At 56.8% G+C, this 26006-nt stretch overlaps 1 protein-coding gene across 5 annotated transcripts in view; it reads left to right on the top strand.

The window, feature by feature from the left end:
• The window catches only part of HTT (huntingtin), a 136895-nt gene extending 111487 nt beyond the window's left edge, over window positions 1–25408 (top strand). For 3 of the 5 annotated variants that reach the window (XM_082391236.1, XM_082391237.1, XM_082391234.1), the window contains 24 exons: window positions 6–182; window positions 473–549; window positions 1735–1873; window positions 2883–3005; window positions 4508–4721; window positions 5128–5273; window positions 6674–6851; window positions 7832–7927; window positions 10268–10455; window positions 12074–12200; window positions 13434–13534; window positions 14489–14643; window positions 15002–15141; window positions 15537–15619; window positions 16101–16231; window positions 16342–16471; window positions 18101–18256; window positions 20504–20694; window positions 20964–21078; window positions 21218–21431; window positions 21743–21848; window positions 23442–23604; window positions 23766–23926; window positions 24679–25408. In XM_082391236.1, the coding sequence (XP_082247362.1) occupies window positions 6–182; window positions 473–549; window positions 1735–1873; window positions 2883–3005; window positions 4508–4721; window positions 5128–5273; window positions 6674–6851; window positions 7832–7927; window positions 10268–10455; window positions 12074–12200; window positions 13434–13534; window positions 14489–14643; window positions 15002–15141; window positions 15537–15619; window positions 16101–16231; window positions 16342–16471; window positions 18101–18256; window positions 20504–20694; window positions 20964–21078; window positions 21218–21431; window positions 21743–21848; window positions 23442–23604; window positions 23766–23926; window positions 24679–24892 (3525 nt within the window). In that variant the 3' untranslated portion in view covers window positions 24893–25408. Of the gene's footprint in view, window positions 1–5; window positions 183–472; window positions 550–1734; window positions 1874–2882; window positions 3006–4507; window positions 4722–5127; window positions 5274–6673; window positions 6852–7831; window positions 7928–10267; window positions 10456–12073; window positions 12201–13433; window positions 13535–14488; window positions 14644–15001; window positions 15142–15536; window positions 15620–16100; window positions 16232–16341; window positions 16472–18024; window positions 18257–20503; window positions 20695–20963; window positions 21079–21217; window positions 21432–21742; window positions 21849–23441; window positions 23605–23765; window positions 23927–24678 lie in introns of those variants that run through there. The other 2 variants (XM_082391235.1, XM_082391238.1) reach the window with 2 other exon arrangements.
• The last annotated feature ends 598 nt before the right edge of the window (window positions 25409–26006 follow it).

Here is a 26006-nt window from a genome sequence, read left to right as displayed (position 1 = left end):
CGCAGCCCACTACGCTGAAGAAAACCCTCCAGTGCCTGGAAGGGATCCACCTGAGCCAGTCGGGTGCCGTGCTGACACTGTACGTGGACAAGCTTTTGTGTACTCCATTCCGTGTGCTGGCTCACATGGTCGACACCCTTGCTTGTCGCCGGGTGGAGATGCTTCTGGCTGCAAATTTACAGGTACTGGGAGAAAACACGGCTGTCGGGTTTTACTGAAAACCTGGCAGGGCAGGCGGGACACTTGGCTGGCTCCTCCTCCACGGGGATGGTCTTCACGTGGCCACCGAGGGGGGCGTGCAGCACGGATGAACTGGTCACTCCTTGTGCGTCCGCTACGGGCGCTTCCTGTACTTCTCCTAGTCCGCCTTTGCTACCAGAGCCGCACGTGCCCCTTATCTTCTGGAAATGAGCACAGGTGGCTTTGACTCTTGCGCGTTGCAGCCCCACTGACGTGTTCTTGTCTGCTTTAGAACAGCACGGCCCAGCTGCCGGCGGAAGAGCTAAGCAGGATCCAGGAGCACCTGCAGAGCAGCGGGTTAGCGCAGAGGTAACGCCGGGGCCAGGTGCTCCTTGCTTTTTGAGTGTAAAGACTAGGGTTTGTGAGGGCGCAGACTCGCAGCTTGAGAGGCTGGCGTGCCGTATTGGTGAGTTCACTGCAGGAGGGCCTTGAGAGAGAACCTTCCGAAATGAACACAGTCGGATCTCAACGTGTACACAGTGAGGAACAGCTGGCAGTGTCAGCTCTGCCGCGATAATGCGCCGTGGCTGTGTGAGGGTGGCGGGTGTTCCTGTGGCCTCCACTCACCATCTGCGATGAGTCATCGATCAGCTCTGTCTTAGCAAAAATCAAAGCCTGTGATCTAATTGCTAAATAAGACCTGGCAGAGCTGAGAGACGTTACCTAGTTCTCGGCGAGAATTGTTTCTACATCTTGTCAACATTTTGTCTCTCTGTGGCTGTTTATCACCTAATTTTGTTTGCAAAGTCTTTTTGAGGCCTTTACCAGAAATCCTGATGTCTGTTACATGAGTGTATTTCTGTGACTGCAAAATAAATGAAGAGAAGCCTTTATCTTCTCTCCTCCACAGCAGGGAAAACGTGTGTGAGAGAGGATCTGGTTACTGTACTGTGACTTCAGTGTTAAGAGTAGCTGTTGCTGGTTTCTTTAATCGAGAAGGGGTAGGACTTGGGCAGTACGAGGCTTTAGGTGACGTGTCTGTATGCTGGGTGACTTACGTTGTAATTTGCATCATGAAGTTGTTGTTCTCGTAGCAGGTGGTGAGAGGTGACACTATCCCTATTTTTGACCCTAGGCTTAGTATTCAGGCAGACGAGGAGGGGTAAAAATATTTTGTGCCAGATGAGGTGATTCTTCTATGAAATGAATGTAAATTGGTATAGATTGTATATTGTGGGGAGGTAAAGTAGGAGATTTTGTGCACTGGGATCTTAGGTGGTCCGTTTTGTGTTTATAAAGAGTGCCTGTATTAGCTATTAGGCCATGTATTGCCTGCTGCAGTGTTTGAGTATAAATGAAATTTCTGAAAAATACTTATGGGGCATAAACTGTGGTTGTTACCAGTAAACTGGGGCCTGAACTTGCGTCATGACTTGAGTGTCGGTGAGAAATAGCTCTGAACAGAAAGCTTCAAACGTGTTGCCTCGCTGTAAGAAGCCACCGTTGCTCCCTCCCGTGCAGCTGTGCCCTAACCCGTGTGTGATTGGATTCCAGACACCAAAGGCTCTACTCCCTGCTGGACAGGCTTCGTCTCGCCACCGCACCGGCGTCGCGTGGCCCCGCTCCTTTGGTCACGCCCCACCCGCTGGACGGGGATGGGCCCCTGGCACTGGAGACAGTGAGTCCTGACAAAGTAAGTGTCCAGCACGTCTGGGTGTGACGCACAGGGCCCCCTCGGGGCACTGAGTGCCTCTGCGGCGGGTGGCTCAGGTGGCAGGACGTCCTGGCGCTCAGCATGGCCCCTGAGGGCTCTCGACCTGCCCTGTTTCTTGCCAGCAATGGGCACAGTCACATCAGCGACAGGACCCATGAGGTCCAGCCTGGGTCTTTAGCAGGGGGCGTGGGGTGAGAAAGGAAGTGCTGACTTGGGTCATTAGTAGGGGGCTGAGGGTCATGGTGATTAATGGAGAATCAGGAGACGGGTGGCCACGACCTGCCCACCTGGCCTGTCTCCCTCTCCTTACGCCTGCTGACCGGCTGCATATTGACCCCACCACCCCAGGGGACCTGGTACCTTGTCATCACCTTCCCCGCTCACACCTCAGAGCCGGGGGCCATCTGGGGCCTTGGTGGGGCCTTGGTAGGGCCTTGGTATGCTCCTTGCCTGGAGAGAGTTCATTTTAAATATGAACTTGGAGTCCAAAGTCCAGCAGCCCAGGCGTAGATAGCAGAGTCCGGGCCGCTGTTCTCAGGCATGGTTTGTTCAGCCCCTCCGCTGCACTGGCCCTGGGGAGAGAAGCGCAAAGCAGGCCCCCCAGTAGAAGATGATCAGCACGACGCCCAGCAAGGGGTGGGCAGGGAGGTGGGCCCGCTCCCCTCAGTACTTCACTGAGTTTGGGGGACAGTGGAGCGCTCACCAGGTGAGGGGAGAGGGTGCCCAGACAGGTACCAGCAAGTCCAAAGACACAGCCCTCATGCCAGTTCCCATGGAAAAGGCCGTGGGGCACTGAGCAGCCCACACAGCCACAGCGTCCAGTTTTGCCAAAGCTGTATGCATGGTCCAGGGAGGCCACTTGCCCTTTGGTCTGGGGCCACAGGACATGAGGGTCAGTAGGAGAAGAAGCAAGGTGTATCCGGTCAAGTTGGAGCCCCTTGAGAGCCTGCCCAGTCGCATCCCCTCATCCGCCTTTTCTCCTCCCCAGGACTGGTACATACGTCTGGTTCAGTCCCAGTGCTGGACGCGGTCAGACTCTGCACTGCTGGAAGGGGCAGAGCTGGTGAATCGGATCCCTCCGGATGACTTGAGTGCATTCATGATGAACTCGGTACAGTGGAGCCGCGGGACCCTTGGGAACCCTTTCTCTGGTTACTCACACGTGTTTGATTTGTTTCATTGTCTCGTGACCTAATTGCCATGTGCGCCACTTACCTTTGTGCCTTAACAGCAGAGACCCTAATCCAGACAGGACAGGATGTTATTTCAGCCACGTTAGAGTCTAAAAGGAGGGGAATTGTGTTTAACTCACCTCTTCGTGCATTTAAGGAAAATAGGTTCCCTGAGGTTATGATGAGTTCTGACTGCTTGTCTCGTGCTCATGAGCAGAAGTACTGAGATGGTGCCATGGTGCGTGATTTAAGTGACCTTTTCACGATGTTATGGGATTTAGTAAGCGCCCCCCCTACCTGAAGCGGGGTCCCCTCCCCCACTGTGTGCAGTGAGGCCCCCCGCCCTCACTAGGTGGCACACAGGCCTGCTGGGCGGAGCTGGCCCAGGAGCCCTGGCAGGGCGCCCATGTCCCTGTCCTCAGCTGTTGGACCGGTGCTGTGAGGGGTGGAGCCCCCCTGATGGTGCTGTCCAGCCAAGCCTTGGCAGGTTCCTTCTCAGACCTCCTGGGACCAGCAGCCGATAAACCTTCAGGTGTTAATAGTGCTGCCTGGAAAAATGCCACGTGGGAGTGAAGCAGGGATGTGGGGGATGGCAAGGGCCGGCGGGTGTGGCGTAGAGAGCCTCAGGGTGCAGCCACATGTTCCCAAGCACTGACCCTCCCTCAGTTTGAAAGTAAGAGCTACATGGGGAGAACAGGAGAATTGGCCCAAAACCAGTTTGCCAAACTCATTTTAAGAGCCATTCAGTGAAAGCTGATTTGCTGATAAGTGATAAATTTGCTTAATAACCAACTGAATTTTCCAAATTTGCTCATTAGACTTTTAACAGCATTAAAGAAAGGCTCAGCTGCAACGGCTAGGGGTCGATTTTGGTCGCTGATGATGACATGTGCTTTTCTGAATATTAACTAAATTAAGATTGGCCAAAAAGATCCTTAAATGGCTTTAAAAAGTTGGCAAAGCACAGTACAAATTGAAACAGTATCGTATGAAATGCTGTTTTTCCAATCAAACTTGTGGCATTTATACGACTGCTTTGATTTATTTCAGCTGCTTTTGAACATAACTTGTCTTTTTCAAACGTTGAGATGTTTGGTGTTTCACTATTTCTTGGATGGCACATCAGCTTGATTTTGTATCTTCGTCAATTAAAATTTCATCATATTAAATTTTTGATTTCAAATAAATCTGAAGACATAAAAAAATATTTCTTTAAAATTAAAGTACCCAAAAGAGACCAGAAATATACTTCACTGATCATATGTTAAATGGAGATGTTCATTTATTTGTAACAGAAGTAGAATAAGGTATTCTTTCAAATGTTTTGGATGGCGTACTAATCTGTTATCTCAGAAATGTTTGCATTCTCCTCTGCTGTGTTTCTCTTGCCCGACTGAAAGCTCGTAATCGTCATTGTTGAACCTTTAATGCCCCGATTCAGGAGTTCAACCTGAGCCTGCTAGCCCCGTGCTTGGGCCTGGGCGTGCGTGAGATCTGTGGGGGCCAGAAGAGCCCCCTTTTTGCAGCAGCTCGCACGGCAACTCTAGACCGTGTGACCAGCGTGGTTCAGCGGCTGCCCGCTGTCCACCACGTGTTCCAGCCGCGCCTGCCTGCAGAGCCCGCCGCCTACTGGAGCAAGCTGGGTGATCTCTTTGGTAATTAAAATCAAAGTCCCCTTAGTTTTAAAAAATGCTGCAGAGCCAGTGCCATGCTCTGTACCGAGTGAAAATACAGTCCACGCTGTCGATCTGATACACCAAAGGCACTTACAGAGGCCACCGAGAACCTGCACTGGGGCCCCGGCTCTGCGTGTCTTTTGGTGTGTTTGCTGCTTGGCCGTTCCTTGACATGGCCTGGGCTCGGGGCCTGCGAGGAACGCAGGCTCAGCCTCGGGAATGTGGGTCCTGGTCTCGCGGGGTGATGGGTTGTGTGCCCGTGTGCTTCCGCGAGCCATGTCTGTAGTCCCCATCAGATTCTCGGCAGGGGGCCCGACTGCCAGTCTTTCAAAGGTCAGAGCCTCTGCTGAAGGCTCTTGCCCCCCATGGGGGCCTTCTGTTTCAGGGGATGCCGTGCTGTATCGGACCCTGACCACTCTGGCCCGGGCCCTGGCCCAGTACCTGCTTGTGTTCTCCAAACTGCCCGGCCACTTGCACCTTCCTCCTGAGAAGGAGAGGGACACCGTGAAGTTTGTGGTCATGACCCTCGAGGTAAGAGGCAGCTTGGGAACTTGGCGCTCAGTGCAGAGGGAAGAAGCTCCTCCATCTGAAAATGCAGAGCTGTGTGCAGCCCGGCGCCCGCGGCCTGTCCTTCCAGCAGTGACCGCTGTCACATGTCACATCCGTCCCCTGCTTTGCCGAGCTCCGTCGCGCCCCTTATTGCTCCATTCCCCACGGTTGCCCTGTGAGGTTGACAACACAGCCCTTCTTGTCTCTGCCTCAGGGCAGGGGAGGGGGGCACTCTGAAGAGTCAGGTCTGGGACCTGGGCTCCTGCCCAGGGTCTCCCGAGCCTAGCATGGGGAGTCGTCATGCACTTATATGTGAATCTTGTTTCCTTGATGCTGAGATACTTTTTTGGTTTAGTACAAACCATCCATTTAAAAGTTTTTCCAGGGAAAAAGAAGCCATGCAAATGTAGTATGTATCCTAACTTTAGATACTTAGTAAATAATAATATGAGAAATTTGTTATATTTTAAATTGAGCAATAAACCTGATATTTCAGCTGTGGAGAATTGAACACTCTGTGTTAATACTTATGAACACCCCCAAAACGTGTACATACGTGTGTGCGTTGCCTTTTTGTACGACTTCTAGAGAAGAGAGTTTGGCCTGCACCCTTGGAGACAGAGACAGGGCTGACCCAGTGCCGACACCCCCTGCCACCTCCCAGCGGGGAGGGGGGGCGTCCAGAGGGCATTCGCACAGCTGTTCAGAAGGTGACAAACAAGCCCCTACTTGAGCCAGGCCGAGCCAGATAGCTGTGACCCCTGCCCTTTAGGCTTCAGTGTAGTAGGAAGGCTGGCAAACAAGCGTACGGTTACAGTACAGAGTGGCCCCTGCCAGCCGTCACGTGCCCGCTGCGTGCAGGACCATACGCCCTGCATCATCTCATTCAGGTCTCACTGCAACCCTGTGAGGTGGGCTGTTATTCCCGTTTTACAGATGAGAGAAGCAGGGCTTAAGAGGCTCAGCGACTTCACCGGGTTCACCCGCTGGGAAGTAGCCATTCCAGCATTTGAACCCCAGCGCGGCTGTCAGGTTCAGCCTTCGTGACTGCAGCTGAGGCGAGGCCCTGGGCGGTGGGCGCCCCGAGGGAGAGCCTAGCCCGCAGGCTGTGCGGCCAGGGCAGGATGCTGGGGGCGGGCAGCCACGTCCGGTTGGGCATTCTGCGTTCCGCTCCCAGAGTGGGAGTGGGCGGGGGTACTTCAGTGAGCAGGTGGGTCAGGATTGAACCGGAGGGAGCTGGGGATGGTGGCCCGAGAGCCATCCCTCTGGAGGGAGCTTTGGACGGTTCCTCGACGGCAGGGGGTTCTCAGCTCCCCTGCCAGCCCCCGTGGCAGGAAGGAGGTGTGGGTCAAACCTGCATTAACACGCACCTGCCCTTCCAGGCCCTGTCGTGGCATCTGATGCACGAGCAGATCCCGCTGAGTCTGGACCTGCAGGCGGGCCTGGACTGCTGCTGCCTGGCTCTGCAGCTGCCCGGCCTCTGGCGCCTGCTGTCCTCCGCTGAGATGGTGACCCACGCCTGCTCCCTCATCCACTGCGTGCGGTTCGTCCTAGAAGCCCGTGAGTCTACCACCGGCACGGTTTCTTGCCTCTGTCTCTTGAACCAGTAATCAGCTCCGCAGATCTCGTCACAGACGTTCATTTTGTGCCACCTGTTTGCCAGGTGCTAAGTTGGGAATTGGGGGTGAAGAGGTGGATGAAATATGGGCCTTGCCTCAATCTCCAGTATCTTGGGGTCTACACTAGGATTTAACTTGAATTTGCTTTTGCAGTCATTTTGTTTAGATTTTGGAATTCTAGCTTTCATAAAAAATACTTCTAATTTATGTCCCTTTGATTTCTGGTCCTAGTTGACTGTTTCATCCTTTTAGTCCTAGATGATCATAAGATTAATAAGATTGTATTCAAAAAATTATTTGTTTTCTGTTATAGTTGAAATGCTTGTTTCTATACTGCATTGTAATACTAGTATATTGAAAAATAAAAGTGACTTACTCTTTTCAAGGGACGATGTCCTTAACAAGGGTCATTAGCCACAATTTTTAAAAAATTGGACATTATAGTTTACATGTTGGAGGGTGTTTTGAAGTTCTGTATTTTTAAATTAAGCATTATAGAGTGGTGTTTTGAAGAGTCATTGTTTAAATTGTTTTCATCTGTGCATTTGTAGTCAACTTGAAAACGAAGATCCAGGGGCTAATTTATCAAAGCCAGACTTCTTGGGGGTTGCATTGATGCTTTCAGCAGTAATGAATCATGAACCATCTGATAAAGACCCCCCGGGTTAGAGGTGGCAAACAGCAGACAGTGGGAAGGACTTGGAAATACGAGTGTAGAAGTCCAAATCCTTGCGCATTTTGGATTAACCTAGAGATTGATACCTGAGTCTGGTGCGTCTAAGATGGTCTAAAGTTGATTCTAGGAAATCTAGACCTCATTTGGCATAGTCTATCACTTTGAAACGTTCATGAGGCTGCATGAATGTGAAAATCTGAATGAAAGGAATGGGAATTCTTCTGTTTGTTTTGTTGTGGTTTTAGTTGTGGTGCAGCCTGGGGACCAGCTTCTTGGTCCAGAAAGAAGGACGAACACCCCACAGGCCGCCAGAGAGGACGAAGTGGATTCAAACACACAGAGTACGTCTCACCTAGTGTCTTTGAGGGCTTGAAGTTCATTCACAGAAGAGGCCTTTAAAGCGGTCAGTGTGGACGTGTGAAGCTGCCTTCACTTGGCTGCGTCCTGGTGCTCGTCCCCGAGCTCGGGGGCGACTCGGGGGGCTGCCTCGCGCGTCCTGCTGGCGGGCACCCTCTGCTGTCTGGCTCCCTGTGAACCCCACACTCCGCTGGGGTGTCGCGCTCGTGGGGGAGCCTCCTGCCCTCCATCCTCGCTCGCTTTCCCCACCACCCCCCGCCTCTGTTTTCACCCTGCACTTGCTGCTTCTGTGTCCTTTACCTCAGACTCCGAGCTCCTTGTGGGCAGGGCGTCCGTTTTCCTTCTCTGTGTTCTCACTGCTGTAAGTGATCAACACATGTTCGTTGAGTAACAAACGAATGAATAAAAATACTAAGAAACTTAAAGTTAGTGGAAATACCATGTGAATATTAGGTAACCTGAGTGTCTGTTTCAGCCATATATTTTGGCGGACTTTTAAATGAAAATTCCTCCTCTCCCTACAGAAAAAAAAAGAAAAAAAATACACATCTCATTCATTTAAATCTATTCAAAATCATTTAAACCTAGATTTAGCCATGTACCTTAGTTTTTCATGTACTTTCTCCCGACTCAGGTATTTTACTCTGAAAATGGTGGCAAGGCAGGTTGGGAGGAAAGCTTCTTGTCACCAGGGGCCTCCAGGCTCTTTCCCCAGAGGGTCTGGTGGGAATGCCAACCTGCAGCCTGTCCCACAAAGGTGGGAAGTAAATGCCCCACCTGGCAGTTCTTGGCTGTCTTTCTTATGGAACACTCTTACTTGGAATATCAAAATCTTATCCATGCTCTGTTGGCTTAAGAAACATGCCTTTGTAATAGCAGGTAGATAAATGCTTTGTGTCTTTTTTTGCCAGCTTTTGCTCAACCCCAGTTAATGACAAGAGTGTTCCTGTTGGTGGTGTTAAGATAGGAATTTTTCTTCTTGTTACCCACTCAAAGTTTTACAGTTGCACAGCATCTAGAAGCGGTGGTGTTTTGTTCACAGCCAAGCTCTTCTCTGAGCCTCTATCTCAAGACTCTGGTTCTGCCATCCCCAAGTTTGTGACTTAGTGATTCCTTACTGATAACTGAGGAACGTGCAAACACTCACTTCCTGCTCGGCCACCTTCTGGCTGTGTGGCCTTAGCAAGTTACTGCCCTGTGCTTCTGCAGTACGGATAAGAATAGTACTCACCTGATGGGGCTGCCAGAGGATTAAGTAAATTAATCCACATAAAGAACCCATGACAAGTGCCAGGCTTGCTGTAAGTGCTCAGGGAATGTCACCGTATGTTAGTTGTAATTTGAATTTCCATCCCTCTGAAGATAGTTGCGGCGTTTCACATGGTTGAGTCAGAGCAGGCAGGCCCACTGGCTGGAGCATATTTAGTTCGGGTTAATACAATTGTGCTCGTTCTCCATGGCCCCATTTAGGCTGGTTAATTTCATCCTGGCCAGAGGAAGAAGCTCGCTTTCTTTATCACCTCAGTAGGATGGTACCTCTTAAAGGTGGTCCCGGAAATGGTACTAAAGTCACCCTTGTTTCTCTTAGTTCAGGGCTCGATTCCTTAAGTCCAGTAGTCATTCCTTCTCTCTATGAAGAAGTTGCCTAGACTGTTGAATCTCATGGATGGTGGATAGTATCCATCCACAACCCTTAGCATTTATCAACTTGGCAAATAATTTTTTGGCACAGACTCTATGCCAGACTCAAAGTGAGGAAGAATGTGCCCCTGCCCTCGAGGTGCAGTGGTTCTTAAACCCTCAGGACATGGGGTTTTCCTCAGCATTCTGTCTCAGGACTTCTCGGGTAGGACTCGGCAGCCCGTCAGAATCCCTCCACCAGCCACCAGAACCCCTGATCTTGGGGAAACGGTGAACCGAGGATTACAGCGTGGGTCTCTACACACCAGCCTAGGGGCGAGCGAGCACAGGGTCCTGGGAGAGCCAGAGAAAGCCAAAGCCCCGGGGAGGGGCTGCACCCTCCTCCTGGGTGTCAGCTGGCTGCACATGCAGGGTGGGTGGGAGGCTGGGACCAGGTTCCAGGTGTTCGTGCCAGTCTTGGCTGATGTGGAGAGGACTGCTTGTTTAGATGGATGTGAAGGAGGTGAGATCTGTAGGCCTTCAGCGACCGCCTAGAGTCTCGTGGGCTCCACGTTTCTGGCGGGCGTGGCCAGCAATGGGGCTGTGCCTACTATCTGCGAGGGTGGGAAGGTCAGGGGGAGGGATGGTGGGTTTGGGGTGTGTTTTGACAGAACGGTCCTCTGTCACCCACGGTGCCTGTTTAGACCCTCAGTATGTCGCTGCAGCCTGTGGGATGGTGGCTGAGATGGTGGAGGCTCTGCCGTTGGTGCTGGCCTTGGGCCATAAAAGGAACAGCAGCGCCCCAGCGTTCCTCACGCCAGTGCTCAGGAACATCGTCGTCAGCCTGGCCCGCTTGCCCCTCGTCAACAGCTACACGCGCGTCCCGCCCCTGGTGAGTCTGGCCCTCCCTTTGCACAAGACCCAAGCAGCGAGGGGGACGCGCGGGCAGGCCCCAGGCTCGGGGCTCTGAGAGCACGAAACCTCTTAGATGCCCACTTGCGGTGGCCAGAGCATTCCTTGGTTGCATTCGTGACACCGGGCTGGTGTCCTCGGACGTGATGTGGCTCAGTCGTTGGTAGAAATGCTCCAAAATGGGGTGAGGCATCCTCACATGATGAAATGAGATTTTTTTCTCCCACAATGCTGGATGTGATTCCAAGGTCCTCAGGCTCGTCTGTTGAACGGGAGAGCAGAAATTATGCCTCCTGGAGTGGGCGTTTCCCTTTAGGTGGTCACCCTCGGGGGCAGCTCGGGGGTACGGCACAGCTGCAGCTCCTGTGCTCTTTTAAAGCTGCCTTCGGAACCAGGTTCAGGTGGGCGGCGTCTGGGGCCCGGCTTCACGTCACAGAGGGGCCTGGGCGGGCGGGCGGGCGGCTGCACTGCTGCCCTCACACCTGCTGGAGGGACAGGTGGGGCGCTGGGCTGGCACCCGCGGGCTGGAGCCGGCAGAGGGAGGTGGGCCGGGGCCGAGAGGCAGGCGCTTGGTGCTGCCTGGAAGGGTGCGTGCCCGCCGGCGGGGCTCAGCCTCTGTGCGTGTGAGGTTCCGCAGCGGCTGCACCGAGGCCGTGGTGTGCCCCGACCCCGAGGGTGAAGAGGGTTTCGCTGTGGGAGCTCTTTCTGAGGAAAAGCCCAGTGACGTGCTGTCCTGGGGTCGTCGTGGAAACTGGGAGTTGTGGGCGTTGGCGAAACCCGGCACCCCGGGGTGGGGAGAGCTGGGAAGTCAGGTGTGGGTCTCAGCCCGGGCGCCGCGCTTGGGCCGTCGCTGCAGGTGTTGAGACGGCTCACCTTTGGGTGGGAGCGGGGAGCCGATGCAGGCGGGCACAGTCCGGAGGCTTCGATGGCTGGCCCGGGTGTGGGAAGAGCCGCCCAGACCGCGCACGCCGTAGATGAAACTCCGCGAGCGTGGGCTTGAACCCACGCGGCTCCACGACCCTCCTGTGGACGTGCAGCAGGGTTCGGGGAGCAGGTGAGAGGCTGAGAGGGCGTCTTCCAGAGGCCAGTGGGCGCTGGGGCTGCGGGGGCCAGCCGGCTGCCTCCTCGAGGCCCACTGGCCGGCTTCGGGGATCCAGAGTGCAAGCTCTGGCCGGCAGCGGCCTGTGTCCTCCGAGGGGGTTGGCTCAGCCGGTTGGGAGCTGGACTTCTGCTGCCGGGGCAGCCTCGGTCCCTCCGGTGTGCGTGGCAGTGCCAGACGACAGAGCTGGACTTGACGGAGTTTACAAGCGGCTGGCGTGGCTCTTGTCATGCTTGGTCGCGGTAAATATTTATGCGTGTGGCCAAACCTCACGTGCTCCTGCCAGCCTCTAAGGGTTGGGGGCACCTGCGCGGGCGGCCCTGGGCAGGTCTGGGAGCCCCCGTGGCACTGGTGCCCAGGGCCCTCCCTCCGCCGTGTCTGCGCTCAGGAAGAGGTGGCCGCCAAGGAGCTGCGCCGAGAGAAAGCGTGTTTCCTGGCTCCCTCGCGGTTCGGCCATCCTGACTTGACTCGGGAGACTATGTCTCTTTCATCCTCTCAGGTGTGGAAACTCGGATGGTCACCCAAACCAGGAGGGGATTTTGGCACCGTGTTCCCCGAGATCCCCGTGGAGTTCCTCCAGGAAAAGGAAGTCTTCAAAGAGTTCATCTACCGCATCAATACGCTAGGTAGTCCGGGTCTCCCCTCCGGCGTGGTTACACGTCATCATGCCTGCCCTGGGGGAGCCAGGGCTGCAGTAGTGGGACCCGTCTTCTCCTTTTATTCCACAAAAGAGTTAAGGCATAACATAATCGTGAATACGTTCTGTAACGTACACAAAGCTGTCACAGTGAAAAGTTTGATCCAAGTTTGTGTGTGTGTGTGAGAGTTTAATGCCAAATTTTCACGTGCCAGACTTGTTTCAGGTCAGGAAGGGTACCCTAGTAATTGATAATGCTAAGCCAGATTCAGCCTTTGTATAGCACCTAAGGTAAAGGGCAGCAGTGATTTCCTCTGAGTGCTTCCTATGTGGTCACTGATGCCCCTTTTCTCGGATGCAGAACCAGCAGCCTGGGCGAGATGGAGCCAGAGGTAGACGCGGGGGAAGTAGGCTTTAGGTGGACAACACTGGGCTTTGTGTAGTGTGGGGCACGTCATTTTAACCTCTGGGTTTTCCTGTCCTCAACACCCCCATTCTTGTCACTTGTAGCCCTAATACAAGTGACATGGCCACCTCCGCCTCCAAGGTCACGGGTGGGGACGTTAGCGCAGCCCTCAAAACAGTCGTTCATCAAACAGCACCTTGAGTGCAGCTTGTGACGGTGCTTGAGGGTGGCCCCTCAGAGATGCCTTCTCGGAGGGCTTGAGCACACACACCCCTGCTAGATTACATTCTTTTTTGACCTACTGTTCTTCTTGGTGGGGTCAGAGGGACCAGCGCTTTAACTTTTCTAACAGCTGTACTGAGGTGGAATTCACACAGCACACCCTTCACCCACTCAAAAGTTCAGTTCTGTGGTCTGGGGTGTACGCTCAGTCTGGGGATGTGATTTCTGGAGGACTTTCCAACCCTCTGGTGAGCAGGGCAGAAGCGACTCAGACCCCATTTGAGTGTAGCCTGCTCAGATGTCCCTTTACTTCATTGCGTCTACGCAGCAGGGCTCCAGAGGGTGCCTCTCACCGGGCTGCCTGGGCTGAACTCAGCCTGGCCTCTTGTGTGGCTTTGGACCTGTGTGCTTCGGTCCCGTCACCACTGGGCTCGGCTGGCAGTGTTGCCGCGTCGCCGCGCTGTCGTGAGGGTCCAGGGAGCGGCTGTATGTGGCGCCTGGGCCAGTGAGAGCCGGAGGGCCCAGCTGCCACATGGCATCGAAAAGTCTGAGCAGCAGGGGACCCTCTGTCTAAAGTGACATTTGCATTTCTAGGGTGGACCAGCCGTACCCAGTTTGAGGAAACGTGGGCCACCCTCCTCGGTGTCCTGGTGACTCAGCCCCTCGTGATGGAGCAAGAGGAGAGTCCGCCCGAAGTAAGGCCGCGTGCGGGCGCCGGTGTCTGCTGGCCGGCACACGGGCGGTTACAGCAGCTCGCGAGTCATCCGTGGTGGGGAAAGGCAGGGCAGCAAGCTCTTACTTTTCTGTCTTACCGTATTTTTAAAAGGTAGCCAGATCATGTCATGACTGGTGTTCCAGAGCAGGAATGAGTCTCCCCAGGGTCTGGGCACCCTAGAATCGCGGCCGGAGTGCGTTTATCACAGTGCTCTGCCCTTTCAGGGTCAGTAGTATTATGTCCTTTCTTGAAAATATTTTTGAGTTTTGTTTCTCAATATTCAGGGTACAGTGTGTAGCAACATTTCATCAAAATGAAAAGGCACGTCATAAAGGCCACACATACGTACCTGTGTTCATTTCTCTTGACTGTTTTGCGAAAATTTTATCAGGCTTCTTGGGGTGTTAATGCATATTATGTTACTTTAATATTAATAAAAAACATGTTCAGATAAAGCAAAGCCTGAAACATTAAGTCATGAGATACGTTTTTAATTCTGACAGAAGGTATGGTATGAGCGTCCAGAAATGGCCATTCAAAGAGTTTATATGTCAGACATCATCAAGGTTGTCTTTCACAGGTGTGGAACTAATAGGTTGTCATCTGCAGAGTCCCTAAAATCAGTGAGGAAATTTAAGGACAGTTTCTTAAAAAGTAATTCATATTTGGAGGTTTGTGCCTGTAGGAGACCTTGCTTTCAAAAGCAGCCATTTGCCCATCAGATTCATCTCAAATCCCAGATGTGTGTGGGTTCTGGTGAACTTAGGCAGACACAACAGGACCCTGGCTGGGAAGGCACACCCCCCTGTCGCACTCGGGGGCCCCCGCCCACAAGGCCACGTGGCTGGACAGCTACGGCCCGCAGCTTCTGCCCACAGGTGGGGCAGCGGTGGTTGCCTGTGTTGTGACTTGGTGCCGTGGGCTCTCCTTCCAGGAGGACACGGAGAGGACCCAGATCCACGTCCTGGCCGTGCAGGCCATCACCTCCCTGGTGCTGAGCGCAATGACTGTGCCCGTGGCCGGCAACCCAGCCGTGAGCTGCTTGGAGCAGCAGCCCCGGAACAAGCCCCTGAAAGCTCTCGACACCAGGTTCACCCGAAAAGCCCTGTGTCTCCAGGGACGGCCGCGGTGGGAGCAGGGAGGCGCCAGGGTGCCCTTTCCTTTGCTGCCAGAATTAAAGACAAAAACCCCGTGCAGGGGGTGCAGATACAAAGTGGCTTGGTGGCTGAGGCCTGATGACTCGGGCATCCAGTGTTTAGGGCAGATTCCGAAGGAGCTGGTAGAACACCTGCGCAGGGCCTGCAGACGGGAACCGCCCACAGAGGGTGTGGGCACAGGGCTTGGAGGTGCCTGTGTTTCCTTGAGGCAAAGCTGGGGAAGCCTGGTGGTTTTCACTTGTAAGATTCGGAGGAACCAGATGTTCTGTGACCTTTGTTCTGAACTTTAGGTTTGGGAGGAAGTTGAGCATCATCAGAGGAATCGTAGAGCAGGAAATTCAAGCGATGGTTTCAAAGAGGGAGAATATCGCCACCCATCACTTGTACCAGGCGTGGGACCCCGTCCCTTCTCTGTCTCCAGCTACTACAGGTACCTGTGGGGTGAGGGCCAGCTGTCCCTGGGGCTTGCAGGGAGGATGGGTTGAGTGTGGGTGTCAGCCTATGCCCTGGGCCGGTGGGCACAGCTGGACAGTCCCGGCACCGAGGCGGGGTCCCAGGAGGGCCCGTCCACCAGAGCTGTCGTCTGGGCTCCCAGAGGGCTGCCGGCTGGGTAGTCGCCTCGTTCGCGGCTACTGACTCTTAGCTTTTACACCTCAGCCCACAACCGGTTACGGTTCAGAGTCTGAAGCTGGTTTGTTACAGAGAAAAAGTGATAATTCAGCATCGCCCCCCTGGCCCTGCCAGCTTAATGGGTGGTGAAGGGATAGAACACCCCCGAGCCCCTCGCGGCCGTGCAGGCGGCACTCACGTGCCCTCGCTCCTCAGGTGCCCTCATCAGCCACGACAAGCTCCTGCTGCAGGTCAACCCCGAGCGGGAGCTGGGGAACACGAGCTACAACCTCGGCCAGGTCAGTCCCCCAGCCTCCGTCCAGCGCGAGGCCCCATGGGTCGCGTGGGGACCAGGGGGCCTGTCCGGGTTCTCAAGTTCCTCCCCACCGCACCCTCTGCAGAATAAGCATGGCACTCTTTTGCATTTGTGTGGAGCTTTGTTAAGCAAGTAATTCAGAAAAACGGGGTCCTCAAGTGACTGCCAGCGAGAGGACCAGTTTTGAAAAGAGAGCCCACGTTCTGGTTCAGTTTTGTGCCGAGACTTCACCCCTATGTCCCTTTGGAGCGAAAGTGTCCTTCCTTAGAGGCCTTTTCCTTCCCTCTCCTCGGCTGCCCCCGCCCGTCACTTCATCAGGTCTTTAGTCCTGAAGGCACAGCGCCGTGAGCAGCCCTGCTGAGTGCTGGGGGCTGCTCGCCTCAGGGACCCCGGGCAGTACCTGCGGCTCAGCGCCCCTTGCCTCCGGCCCTGAGCGTCGGCCCCCTGTCTTGTGCCCCTTGAAGGTGTCCATCCACTCCGTGTGGCTGGGGAACAGCATCACGCCCCTGAGAGAGGAGGAGTGGGACGAGGAGGAGGAGGAGGAGGCCGAGGTCCCCGCACCGTCGTCCCCGCCCATGTCTCCAGTCAACTCCAGGTTCCCGTCTGCCTCTGTGTTCACGCGATCGGAGAGCTCTGATTAGTCACTTGACTTTACGGGGTGCCTCTGGAAATGAACATCTCATCTCTGTTGGGGGGAAATTGCAGGAAACACCGGGCTGGAGTCGACATCCATTCCTGTTCGCAGTTTTTGCTCGAGTTGTACAGTCGCTGGATCCTGCCGTCAAGTTCAGCCAGGAGGACCCCCGTCATCCTGATCAGCGAGGTGGTGCGGTCGGTGAGTTTGCCTCCCCCCCCACCCCCGCCCGGGGTTCCCGATCTCTGGGCGCCCATGAGGGGGCGCGTAGACACGGGTGGAGGATGTAGTACTCCTGGAGACAGTGAAGGAGCGGTTTCCACTGGTCCAGTCCCTGGCAGTGCCACCCGTCAGTCCAGTGGGAATGTCGTGGGGACGGCACGTTAACCGTAAGGTCTGAAGGGTCACCGTCCTTGTCCACGTTGTCTCCTCGGGGGCTTGTGATAGATGGTCCCCTGACCACCAACCCACCGACCACCCGACCACCAAATGGTGCTTGAGAAGCACCAATTTAGAGCAGTTGTTCTCCAACTGTTGGCCGGGGGATTTCTTTGCATCCTTGAGATTGATAGGGACCCCAAGGAGCGTTGGTGTCTGTCGGTGACATCCATCCATGCTTGCAGTATTGGAAGTCACATCTGAGAAGTTTTAAAACAGTTACTTATTCAGTGCTGGCTTCTCTACGTCACCCAGATTAGCCATCCAGCAAGGAGAGATGCCCAGTTACTGGAACCGTCTTGTTACCTGTGCAGCACAGGGTTTTTATTATTTTTACCGAAAGATGTCTCTTTTAGGTAATGACAAACTTTTTTTTTTTTCAAGTCTGTTTTTCTCAATACTCCTTTAAAGGTTTCTAAATGGTTTCATATCTGGTCAAGTTGAGATTTTTAAGAACCTCATTTTTAATTTGTAATGTAAGTTACAAATTGATTTTTTCAAAAAAGTCAAGTTTAAGTTCTGCTAAAGATCTTAAATTTTAAAAAGTTATCCATTTAAAAATAATAAGGATAACAATTTCTATTTTAAAATAAATTTTTAAAATTAGTTTTTGTATACTTTTGCAAATCTCTGTAATGTCTGGCTCATTAGAAGTCCCCTGGGGGGACTTCCCTGGTGGTCCAGTAGCTAAGACTCCACGCTTCCACTGCAGGGAACGAGGGTTCGATCCCTAGTCAGGGAACTAAGATCCCACATGCCGCATGGCGTGGCCAAGACTCTTGTATCTCCTCTGTATTCAGTCTGTTAATATTAAGTAATTTCTAGAAAATACCACCGTACAGTTGGGAGAGCACAGGAGAGAAAGGCAAGTAGGGTCTTAGCGTTTTTAGGAAAATAGTTTTGACCTTGTGGCCCTGAGAGGCTCACCTAAGAAGTGCTCTTTTAGATGATTTGCTGAGTGTCCTGCTGGCTTGTTGGTTCAGCTCGCCTGGGGCCTCTGAGAAAGGGCCAACCCCAGCCTTCCCTCACCCTCCTAAAGAAAAAGGGCCTTCATGCCTAATCAAAGTTTGCTTTTAGATGTAACGTGAACACTGAACGTTTCGGGGAGACAAAAAGAATCATTGCCAAAGCATTGATTTCCAAAACGATCGCCCATTTCTCCATTCCGGGGCTCTGGGTAGCTTCGCTGGCGGTGGCCTGGGGGCGGGTTCCCACACGGCAGCAGTGTGTGCGTACAGGCACTAGGAGGACACGCGGGTACAGGTTTACAGTGTAGTTTAGGTTTCCGGGTTTTGTTGGTTGCTTTTCCCGGTCAGGGCTCCTGTGAAGTCCTGCGTTGCGCACTTCCCATAGTGTAACTCACCCCTTCCTGCCCGAATGTCCCGTCGCCAGCTCCTTGTGGTCTCAGACTTGTTTACGGAGCGCAACCAGTTTGAGACGATGTACCTGACGCTGACAGAGCTGCGGAGGGTGCACCCTTCGGAAGACGAGATTCTCCAGCAGTACCTGGTACCCGCCACCTGCAAGGCGGCCGCCGTCCTCGGGATGGTGAGTGGGAGGCGGCGTGGGGCCTTGGCTCGCGTCGCTGTGGAGTGTGCGGTGCTGGGCGAGCCTCGGTTGGGGCTCATGTCCCCCGGTCCCCCAGGTTATCCCAGTGCCTGTCCCCGGAGGGGCTCGGCTGTGCTGGCGGGGGCAGCGGGGCTGGCTCCTCCTGGACGGTCGCCCGTGGTCCACAGCGCCCCGCTCTCCTTCTCCATGTGCTGCAGCCCCCCATGCTCCCTGTCCTCAGAGCCTCCCCCCGGGGCCGTTTGTCTCAGTGACCCTGCGCTCCCACCCCCGGAGCTGGATCCTGTGCTCTGTTCTGAGCCCAGGGCCCGGGCGGGCCTTCTCCTGAGCCTCGTAGCTGTGCCTCTAGCTGATCGGGACTCGCCATCTTCTGTGGCCGCATCACCACGCGGTACAGACACAGGAAGTACTGACCGCAGGCCCTGCCATTTCTTAGAGCATGTTAAAATACCAGCCCTGCCGTTGGAGGCAAATAGCGTGACTCCAGGCCACGTGGCATCAGCCAGTCACTGCTGTTTCTCGCTCAGATGTCTCCTGGAATCCAGCTCTATGCTAGAATAGAGACTCGTTCCCTGAACAGACGCAGGGGTGGCCGCCATGAGCCGGGCATTTGGGACCATTGGCGAGGGGCGAGGTGGCACCCAGGTGCCTCTCCCACGTCCCACACCCATGCTGTCTGTCCTGTGCTGCCATTTGCGGAGCTCTCCCCTGTGCCCCACACACCCTGTGTACAGGCTGGCGGAGGTGGGGCCGCCACGATCCCACCTGCTCCCGAGGAGGCCGAGGTGGGGGGTTGCTGACTTGCTCCAGGTCGCACAGGACGGGGCAGACGTGGGGTGTGAGCTGGGGTCTACGACCGGAGCCCTGACCGTCCCCTCCTTCCCGACTGTTCCCCCATTGAATTTGTCCCTCTGAGCCAAGGCCCAGAGCAGGTACCATTCATCCTGGGTGGCCTTCGGCCCTGGGGCCACCGTCCAGGGAACAGAAACAGTGAGTCCGTTGGCTTTCCGCTGAGTAGACAGCTCTTCTAAGCGTCGGCCCTCTGGGTGTGGAGAGGGAGGTTTGTGCAGCCAGGCTTGAAGGGGTCCTTTTGTCCTTGCGGGAGTTTCAACTGCTGGGTTTGTTTTCATGGTAATTGTGTTTGTGCTCTGGCCTAGATCCCTGAGGTAAATGTTGTGTTGTCAGTAAATGGAACGAGTGATCATGGTTTTCAAGAAGAGGCTTAGGCAGGATGGCGCGGGGACGCGGACTCGCGTCCCGGTGTGAAGGGCAGCACAGTTTCCCTCAGGACGCTGCCTTTCTGCAGGTCGTGGCCTGGGCCCCTGTGCAGCACCAGCGTTCCCGTTCCCCGGTGTGGGGAAAGCTGCGCCCTCCGGCGGGTCCTGGTGGTGGTCGGTGGCCTTGGGTGTGGGCAGGAGGAGGAGGAGTCCTCAGCAGTGTCAGCTCCACCGGGGCCCCGGGACGGAGTTCCTGGGGAGGGCTGCAGGGCCAGGCAGCCTTCATGGCTTTTGCAGAGTGAGACAAGGCCCTCGGCCAGCGGTGGTCGCCTGTGTCTGGGCGGGGTGGTCTGTGAAAAGCAGTGGTCGCCATCTCTGCCTTGTGAAGGTGTCTTCTTTGATGAAAAGCCGATCTGAAGTGCGGAGTGTGGTGCTGAGTGTTTAGGTTCCTGCCTCTCTCCATCCTGCTTAGGCTGCTGAGGAAAACTAAGACCATTTTCGTACAAGTTAGCATAGGCTACCGTTGCGGGTCCCCAGGGCCACACCAGGAGGACACGCAGGGCTCACATACTCAGGGCTCTGATCCATCACAGTGAAAGGCTGTGAAGCAGAACCACTGAAGGGAGAGGGCCCAGGGGCGAGGTCCAGAGGAAACAGGCGCCAGCTTCCAGAACCTCGTCCCGTGGAGTCACACGGGCTGCGTTCCACCCCCAGCGACACGCTGTCCCCAGGGAAGCTCGTCAGAGACTCAGAACCGGGGCTCTCATTGGGGGCCCGCAGGCTCCGCAGGCCCCTCTGCTGGGCACACACCGAACTGCAGCCCCGGGGAGGGGGGAAGGGTGTCAGCACAGACACAGCAGGGGAGGCCCAGGGAGCCCCCCATCCCGACACCCCAGCCCCCGGACGCCAGCCCAGGGCCAGCCCCGCACGCAGGCCCGACCGCAGCGCGAGGCCGGCCTCCCTCGGCCCCCACGGCGCTGTGAGGCTAGCCCCCACGTGTGCTGTGCCCCAGGACAAGGCCGTGGCAGAGCCGGTCAGCCGGCTGCTGGAGAGCACGCTCCGGAGCAGCCACCTGCCCAGCAAGATCGGAGCCCTGCACGGCGTCCTCTACGTGCTGGAGTGCGACCTCCTAGACGACACCGCCAAGCAGCTCGTCCCGGCCCTCAGCGACTGCCTCCTCTCCAGCCTCAAAGGCGTAGCCCAGTGAGTGGCAGCGGCCAGGACCTCCCGCTGCTGCCTCCCTCCACGCCTTCTGTCTGACCAGGGGTGGGGGGCTGTGAGAAGTGACGTTCCGCATGTCAAAGCGTACGTCAGACCCTGGCCGTATCATGGGCAGGGGTCAGCGGGGACCCAGGCAGGCACCCTTCTCACAGGGACAGCGGCTGAGGTCCCTGAGACAGGAGGACACCACGTGCCCTCAGGTGGGAGTAGCCGCCGTGCGTGGCTGAGCTTGGCCCTTGTCTCGTTCTCAGCTGCGTGAACATCCACAGCCAGCAGCACGTGCTGGTGATGTGCGCCGCGGCCTTCTACCTGATTGAGAACTACCCCCTGGACGTCGGGCCAGAGTTCTCGGCATCCATAATACAGGTGCGCGGGAACGGGCGTGGGCTCCGTGCTCTTGGACCTGCGCAGTGGGGCCCTCGGTTGCTTTCATCTGGGGGAAGAAGCCTGAGCGACGGGAGGCCGGGCGTGGCTCTCTGACTGGGAGGTCTTCCTTCCTGTCCAGATGTGTGGGGTGATGCTGTCTGGAAGCGAGGAGTCCACCCCGTCCGTCGTTTACCACTGTGTCCTGAGGGGCCTGGAGCGCCTGCTGCTCTCCGAGCAGCTCTCCCGGCTGGATGCGGAGTCCCTGGTCAAGCTGAGCGTGGACAGAGTGAACGTGCACAGCCCGCACCGCGCCATGGCGGCCCTGGGCCTGATGCTCACCTGTATGTACACAGGTGAGCAGGGGGCCACCTGTGCCCGGCGGGTCAGTGCCGCCGAGCTCCGACGCACGGGACGCAGACCACAGGCCCCTCCGGTTCTCAAGGTTGCAGAGCTGTGCGGGTGCCGGAACCCCGCCTGGGAGCGGGTCTGCAGGCGGACCCCTGGGCCCTGTGTAGCTGGGCTGGGCCCTGGGGTGCTGGGGGCTCCCGCCACCTGGTCTCAGATCATCTCTAGGGGTTTAGGAAACGCCTGCGTGAGTTCCAGGCCCTACTTACAAAGCCTGTGCGGTTTTACAAATGAAAAGAACTGAACGGCTTTGTTTCAGGAAAGGAGAAAATCAGTCCAGGCAGAACCTCAGACCCCAGCCCTGCCGCCCCCGACAGCGAGTCAGTGATTGTGGCCATGGAGCGTGTGTCTGTTCTTTTTGACAGGTAAGAATGGAGCCCGCCCTGCCCTGCCCTGCCCTGCCCTGGAGCTTTAGCCGGGAGCTGCTGCTTCCTGCACACCCGCTCTGCTCTCGGCCCGCCGCTGGGGGCTGCCTGCTTCCTGCCTGTGCCCTGAGCGTGCTCGCGCTGCCCTCGGGCTCTGCTCCAGCGGGCAGTCCTAGGACCCCAGCACCCGGGTTTGGACTCGACTGGCTCCGAGGCTGTCCCCAGTGCTGGCGTGTCTGCTGAAGGCGAGGGGCAGTCCGGCCGTGCGGTGGTGTCGGGAGGGCCTGTAATGCGACTGGCCGGCAGACCTGCTGCCTTGTGAGAGGAGTCTTGGCGCCACGTTAGCAGTGGCTCAGGAGGCTTCGGTAGACCGTGGTACAGACTTAAATGACAAACACAGACATCTTTGAGAGCCTGCCCCCGACGTGTGTGCCCTTGTGTCTAGGACTGGCTCAGTTTGCGGCCCTGTAGAATAGGTGAGGGGCCTCATCCGGCTTTGCCCCAGGCCTCTTGGTCCAGGCGACGTGCTGTGTCTGTGGCCTTGGGGCAGCCGACTCCGCACCACTCAGCCTGACAGGTCTGGTCAGCTCGGTCAGCAGGAGGCCAGTTGGGGTTTCACAAGAGCACACTTAGCAGGACTTTCTCCGTCTGCTCTGGCCAGGTGAGGGGTTGTGGGAAGCTGAGCGTGTGGGCTGTTTTCACGTTGAGCGTTGAAAGCGTTTACAGTCATTCTTCCCTCACTTTCATTGGGCCCTCCACGGTGGGCAGAGGCGCCCACGCTCAGGCCCCTGCCCACGTGGGGCTTGCGCTCCCATGCCTGCTGGTGGGAGAAACACTTCAGCCAGTGCAGGGCCGGCGTTCAGCCTGACCACCCTCCGGACGCGCGGGGGACACTGGCTTGACAAAGCTGACTTTCAGTTGCGAGTGTCGCCCATGCTGGGCAGCGGCTGGCGTCTGCAGACAGGTGGGTCAGGCACGCCTGGGCCAGTTTCCAGGTCCCTTCTGGTGCTTTTCAGTCACACATAGCTTTTCTGTACAGTTGTCTCTCGGTATCCACGGAGATTGGGTCCGGGACCCCCCACGGATTCCAAACTCTGCTGATGCTCAAGTCCCTGGTATAAAATAGTGAAGCACAATCCGCCTCTGTATCCTCGGGCTCTGCCTTCATCCAACCAGCCGCGGACTGAAATTTGGGTGCGGAACCCACGGATACGGAGGGCCAACGGTGTGCGCTAACGGGACGGTAGCGTGAGTAGCCTGCTGGCCGCCTTCCCAGCTGGCACCTGGAAGGACGCTGCCCAAGATGCCCGCTGAGGGTGTGTTGAAGGGAGGTGCCAGGAGGGCACCAGGGACAGGCGGGTGAGAAGGGGGCCTGGCCGAGACGCCGACAGGTTCCAGGAGCGTGTGGACACTGGTGAGGACAGGCCCTAGCGAGGGCGCGGTTCTGTTACGACTGACTTAATTCCCCCATAACGCCACTGCCGCAAACCATTTCTGCTTGTTACTTCAGGGCCCCTTTTTGGCTTGGGGGTCCCCACGCGGGTTGGGAGCCCTGGGCAGGGTGGGGCTCTGATCCGTGTCTCCTCCCTGCAGGATCAGGAAGGGGTTTCCCTGTGAAGCCAGAGTGGTGGCACGGATCCTCCCCCAGTTTCTAGATGACTTCTTCCCGCCCCAGGACGTCATGAACAAGGTCATTGGAGAGTTTCTGTCCAACCAGCAACCGTACCCGCAGTTCATGGCCACCGTAGTGTACCAGGTGAGGGCCCAGCCCAGGGGAGCCCCCAGACCAGGTGCCTACTACCCTCTGAACGTGTCGGTCCCGGGGACTTGCCAGATCCTCCCCTTGAAGCCAGCCGCCACTCTTCCCCCGAAGCCGGTGTTGACGGGGTGGCCCCCCGGGGCTCTCCGCCCTCGCAGGTGTTCCAGACTCTGCACAGCACAGGGCAGTCGTCCATGGTCCGGGACTGGGTCATGCTGTCCCTCTCCAACTTCACGCAGAGGACCCCGGTTGCCATGGCCATGTGGAGCCTCTCCTGCTTCTTTGTCAGCGCTTCCACCAGCCCGTGGGTTTCGGCGATGTATCCTTGCCTGGGTCCTGGGGCCCCGCGGGGCGTAGCACTCCCAGGGGCAGCACCGCCGTCAACATCCAGGTTGACGTTTGCGTTAAGGTTTTGGAAACCTAAGCTCTGCAGAAAGCCCGGGTGTCAAGGTGATGTTTACTTTAAGCCCCAAGAGAGTAAGCTGTGGACAAGGAAACAGAAAACCGTGTGTTCCCTACGCAGAGCAGGAGGGGCGGGGCCGGGGTGTTGCTCTGAGGAGTGCGGGGGGGGGGGCGAGGCCCCCCCAAAGAGCTCCTCCCGCCTGCTCGTGGGTCCGTGCAGCTGGGTGTGTCCCTCGTGCTGCTTCTCGTTATTCTTTGTCACGTGCCTCGTATCACTCTCTTGGGTAAAAGCTTAAGTGAAGATCCAGTTCCCACCCCCAAGATGCTGGCTGCCAAAGGGACGTTGCCCTCCTGTCAGCCGCCCCCCAGGACAGACCGCAGAGCCTCGAAGCAGACAGCCGTCCTGGCGCTGTCAGCGGCCCGGCTCTGCCCTCAGTGCACGGGTGCCGGGCCAGGTAGGTGCTGCCGAGAGAAGTGCCCTCCGCGGGGGCTCTGGCTTCCCGGAGCTAAGGTGGGAGGCAGCTGCCGCCTCCACCCCGTCCGCGGCTTGGCTTGGCACTCGGCGCTCCCGGGCCGTTGGCAGGCCTGTGTCGGGGCAGGGGTTTCCAGGGAGGATGGGAGGCAGGCCCCCCCGCACTTGCAGCCTTGCGCCCTTAACCGCCCTGCCAGCCTTCCCCACGTCGTGAGCAGGATGGGCAAGCTGGAGCACGTGGACGTGCACCTCTTCTGCCTGGTGGCCGCGGACTTCTACAGACACCAGATAGAGGAGGAGCTCGACCGCAGGGCCTTCCAGTCTGTGTTCGAGGTGGTCGCCGTGCCGGGAAACCCGTACCACCGCCTGCTGGCTTGTTTGCGGAACGTCCACAAGGTCGCCACGTGCTGAGCGCCCACGCGGGCGGAGGCGAGGTGGCGCCAGGACTCGGGGCCCCGCCTGCACCGCGCGGCTCCCTCACCGCGTGCAGGGAATGTATGCAGGAATCTCTGGGGTGGAGCCTGAGTCTTGCAGGGAACAAGAGCAGCCGTTGCCGACCCCTCGTGCTAGAGCTAGCGGTAAACGCCCGTCGCCCGGTGTGTCCTTCCTCGTGTGCAGCCTGTTCGCTGTCGCCGGCTGACGGCTGCTCCTGCCTCGGTCTCGCAGGTCGGCCGTTAGCCCCTCTGCTGTCCCGCAGGCGGGAGGTGACGCCACGGGCCTCCAGGAGCACCCTCTGCATCTCCCCAGTGAGGCACGGGGTCCTGGGGTCTCGTTGGCTCCCGCAGGCCTGCGTGCCGCGCTGGCGTCGGGCCTGGGCCGGGTGGGGTGGCTGGGAGCACGACAGCCCGCGCCATTCTTCCCTGTCTCTGTTTTCTTCTCAGGATTTAAAGTTTAATTATATCAGTAAAGAGATTAATTTTAAGGTAACTTTCTATGCCCGTGTACAGTCTGTGCATTGCCAAGTCTGTGCTGCATGTCATGGCCTCCGAGGAGGTCGACAGGAGCCCGTCCCTCTCCCTCCACGAGACTTACTCTGGCATTCCTCTCGCCCAAGCCCTAGTCCCCCGACATGCCGCCCTTTTTTGTGCATTCATGTTTAGTTAGAGTTTAGGGAGGTGTTGGTGTGCAGATGTCTGACCGGGAGTTCCCCCTGTGCCCCCTTACGAGTTGCGAAGGTGCCCCCGTGGCTGTCCTGGTCGTGGGCAGTCAGCTCTGGGGCACAGACGGCTCTCAAGGCTCTCCCACCGGTGACGGGCGGCTCCTGGGCACTTAGCCGACCAGGCCGGCCCGCCTGGCTGTGAGCAGCCTCTGTCCTGACCGACACTGTTGTCCCCCAGCTCCTGTCCTGACCGGGGCCGCGCTCTACCCAGGGGCTGGCCGACGGGTGTTGGGATCCGAGTCCCCTGTGTCCCTCCTGCACAGTGGGGCCCAGACGCTTGCCTGGCCTGGCAGCCCCGAGGGTGTAACAGCGTTATTTGTCTGCGCCCCTCTTGGTCAAGAGCAAAGCTTGGTGTCCTGGCAACTG

The sequence above is a fragment of the Balaenoptera borealis genome, assembly GCF_965194805.1.
Source record: "Balaenoptera borealis genome assembly, chromosome: 4".
Taxonomy (NCBI): domain Eukaryota; kingdom Metazoa; phylum Chordata; class Mammalia; order Artiodactyla; family Balaenopteridae; genus Balaenoptera; species Balaenoptera borealis.
This window is presented reverse-complemented; position numbering and strand designations above follow the sequence as displayed.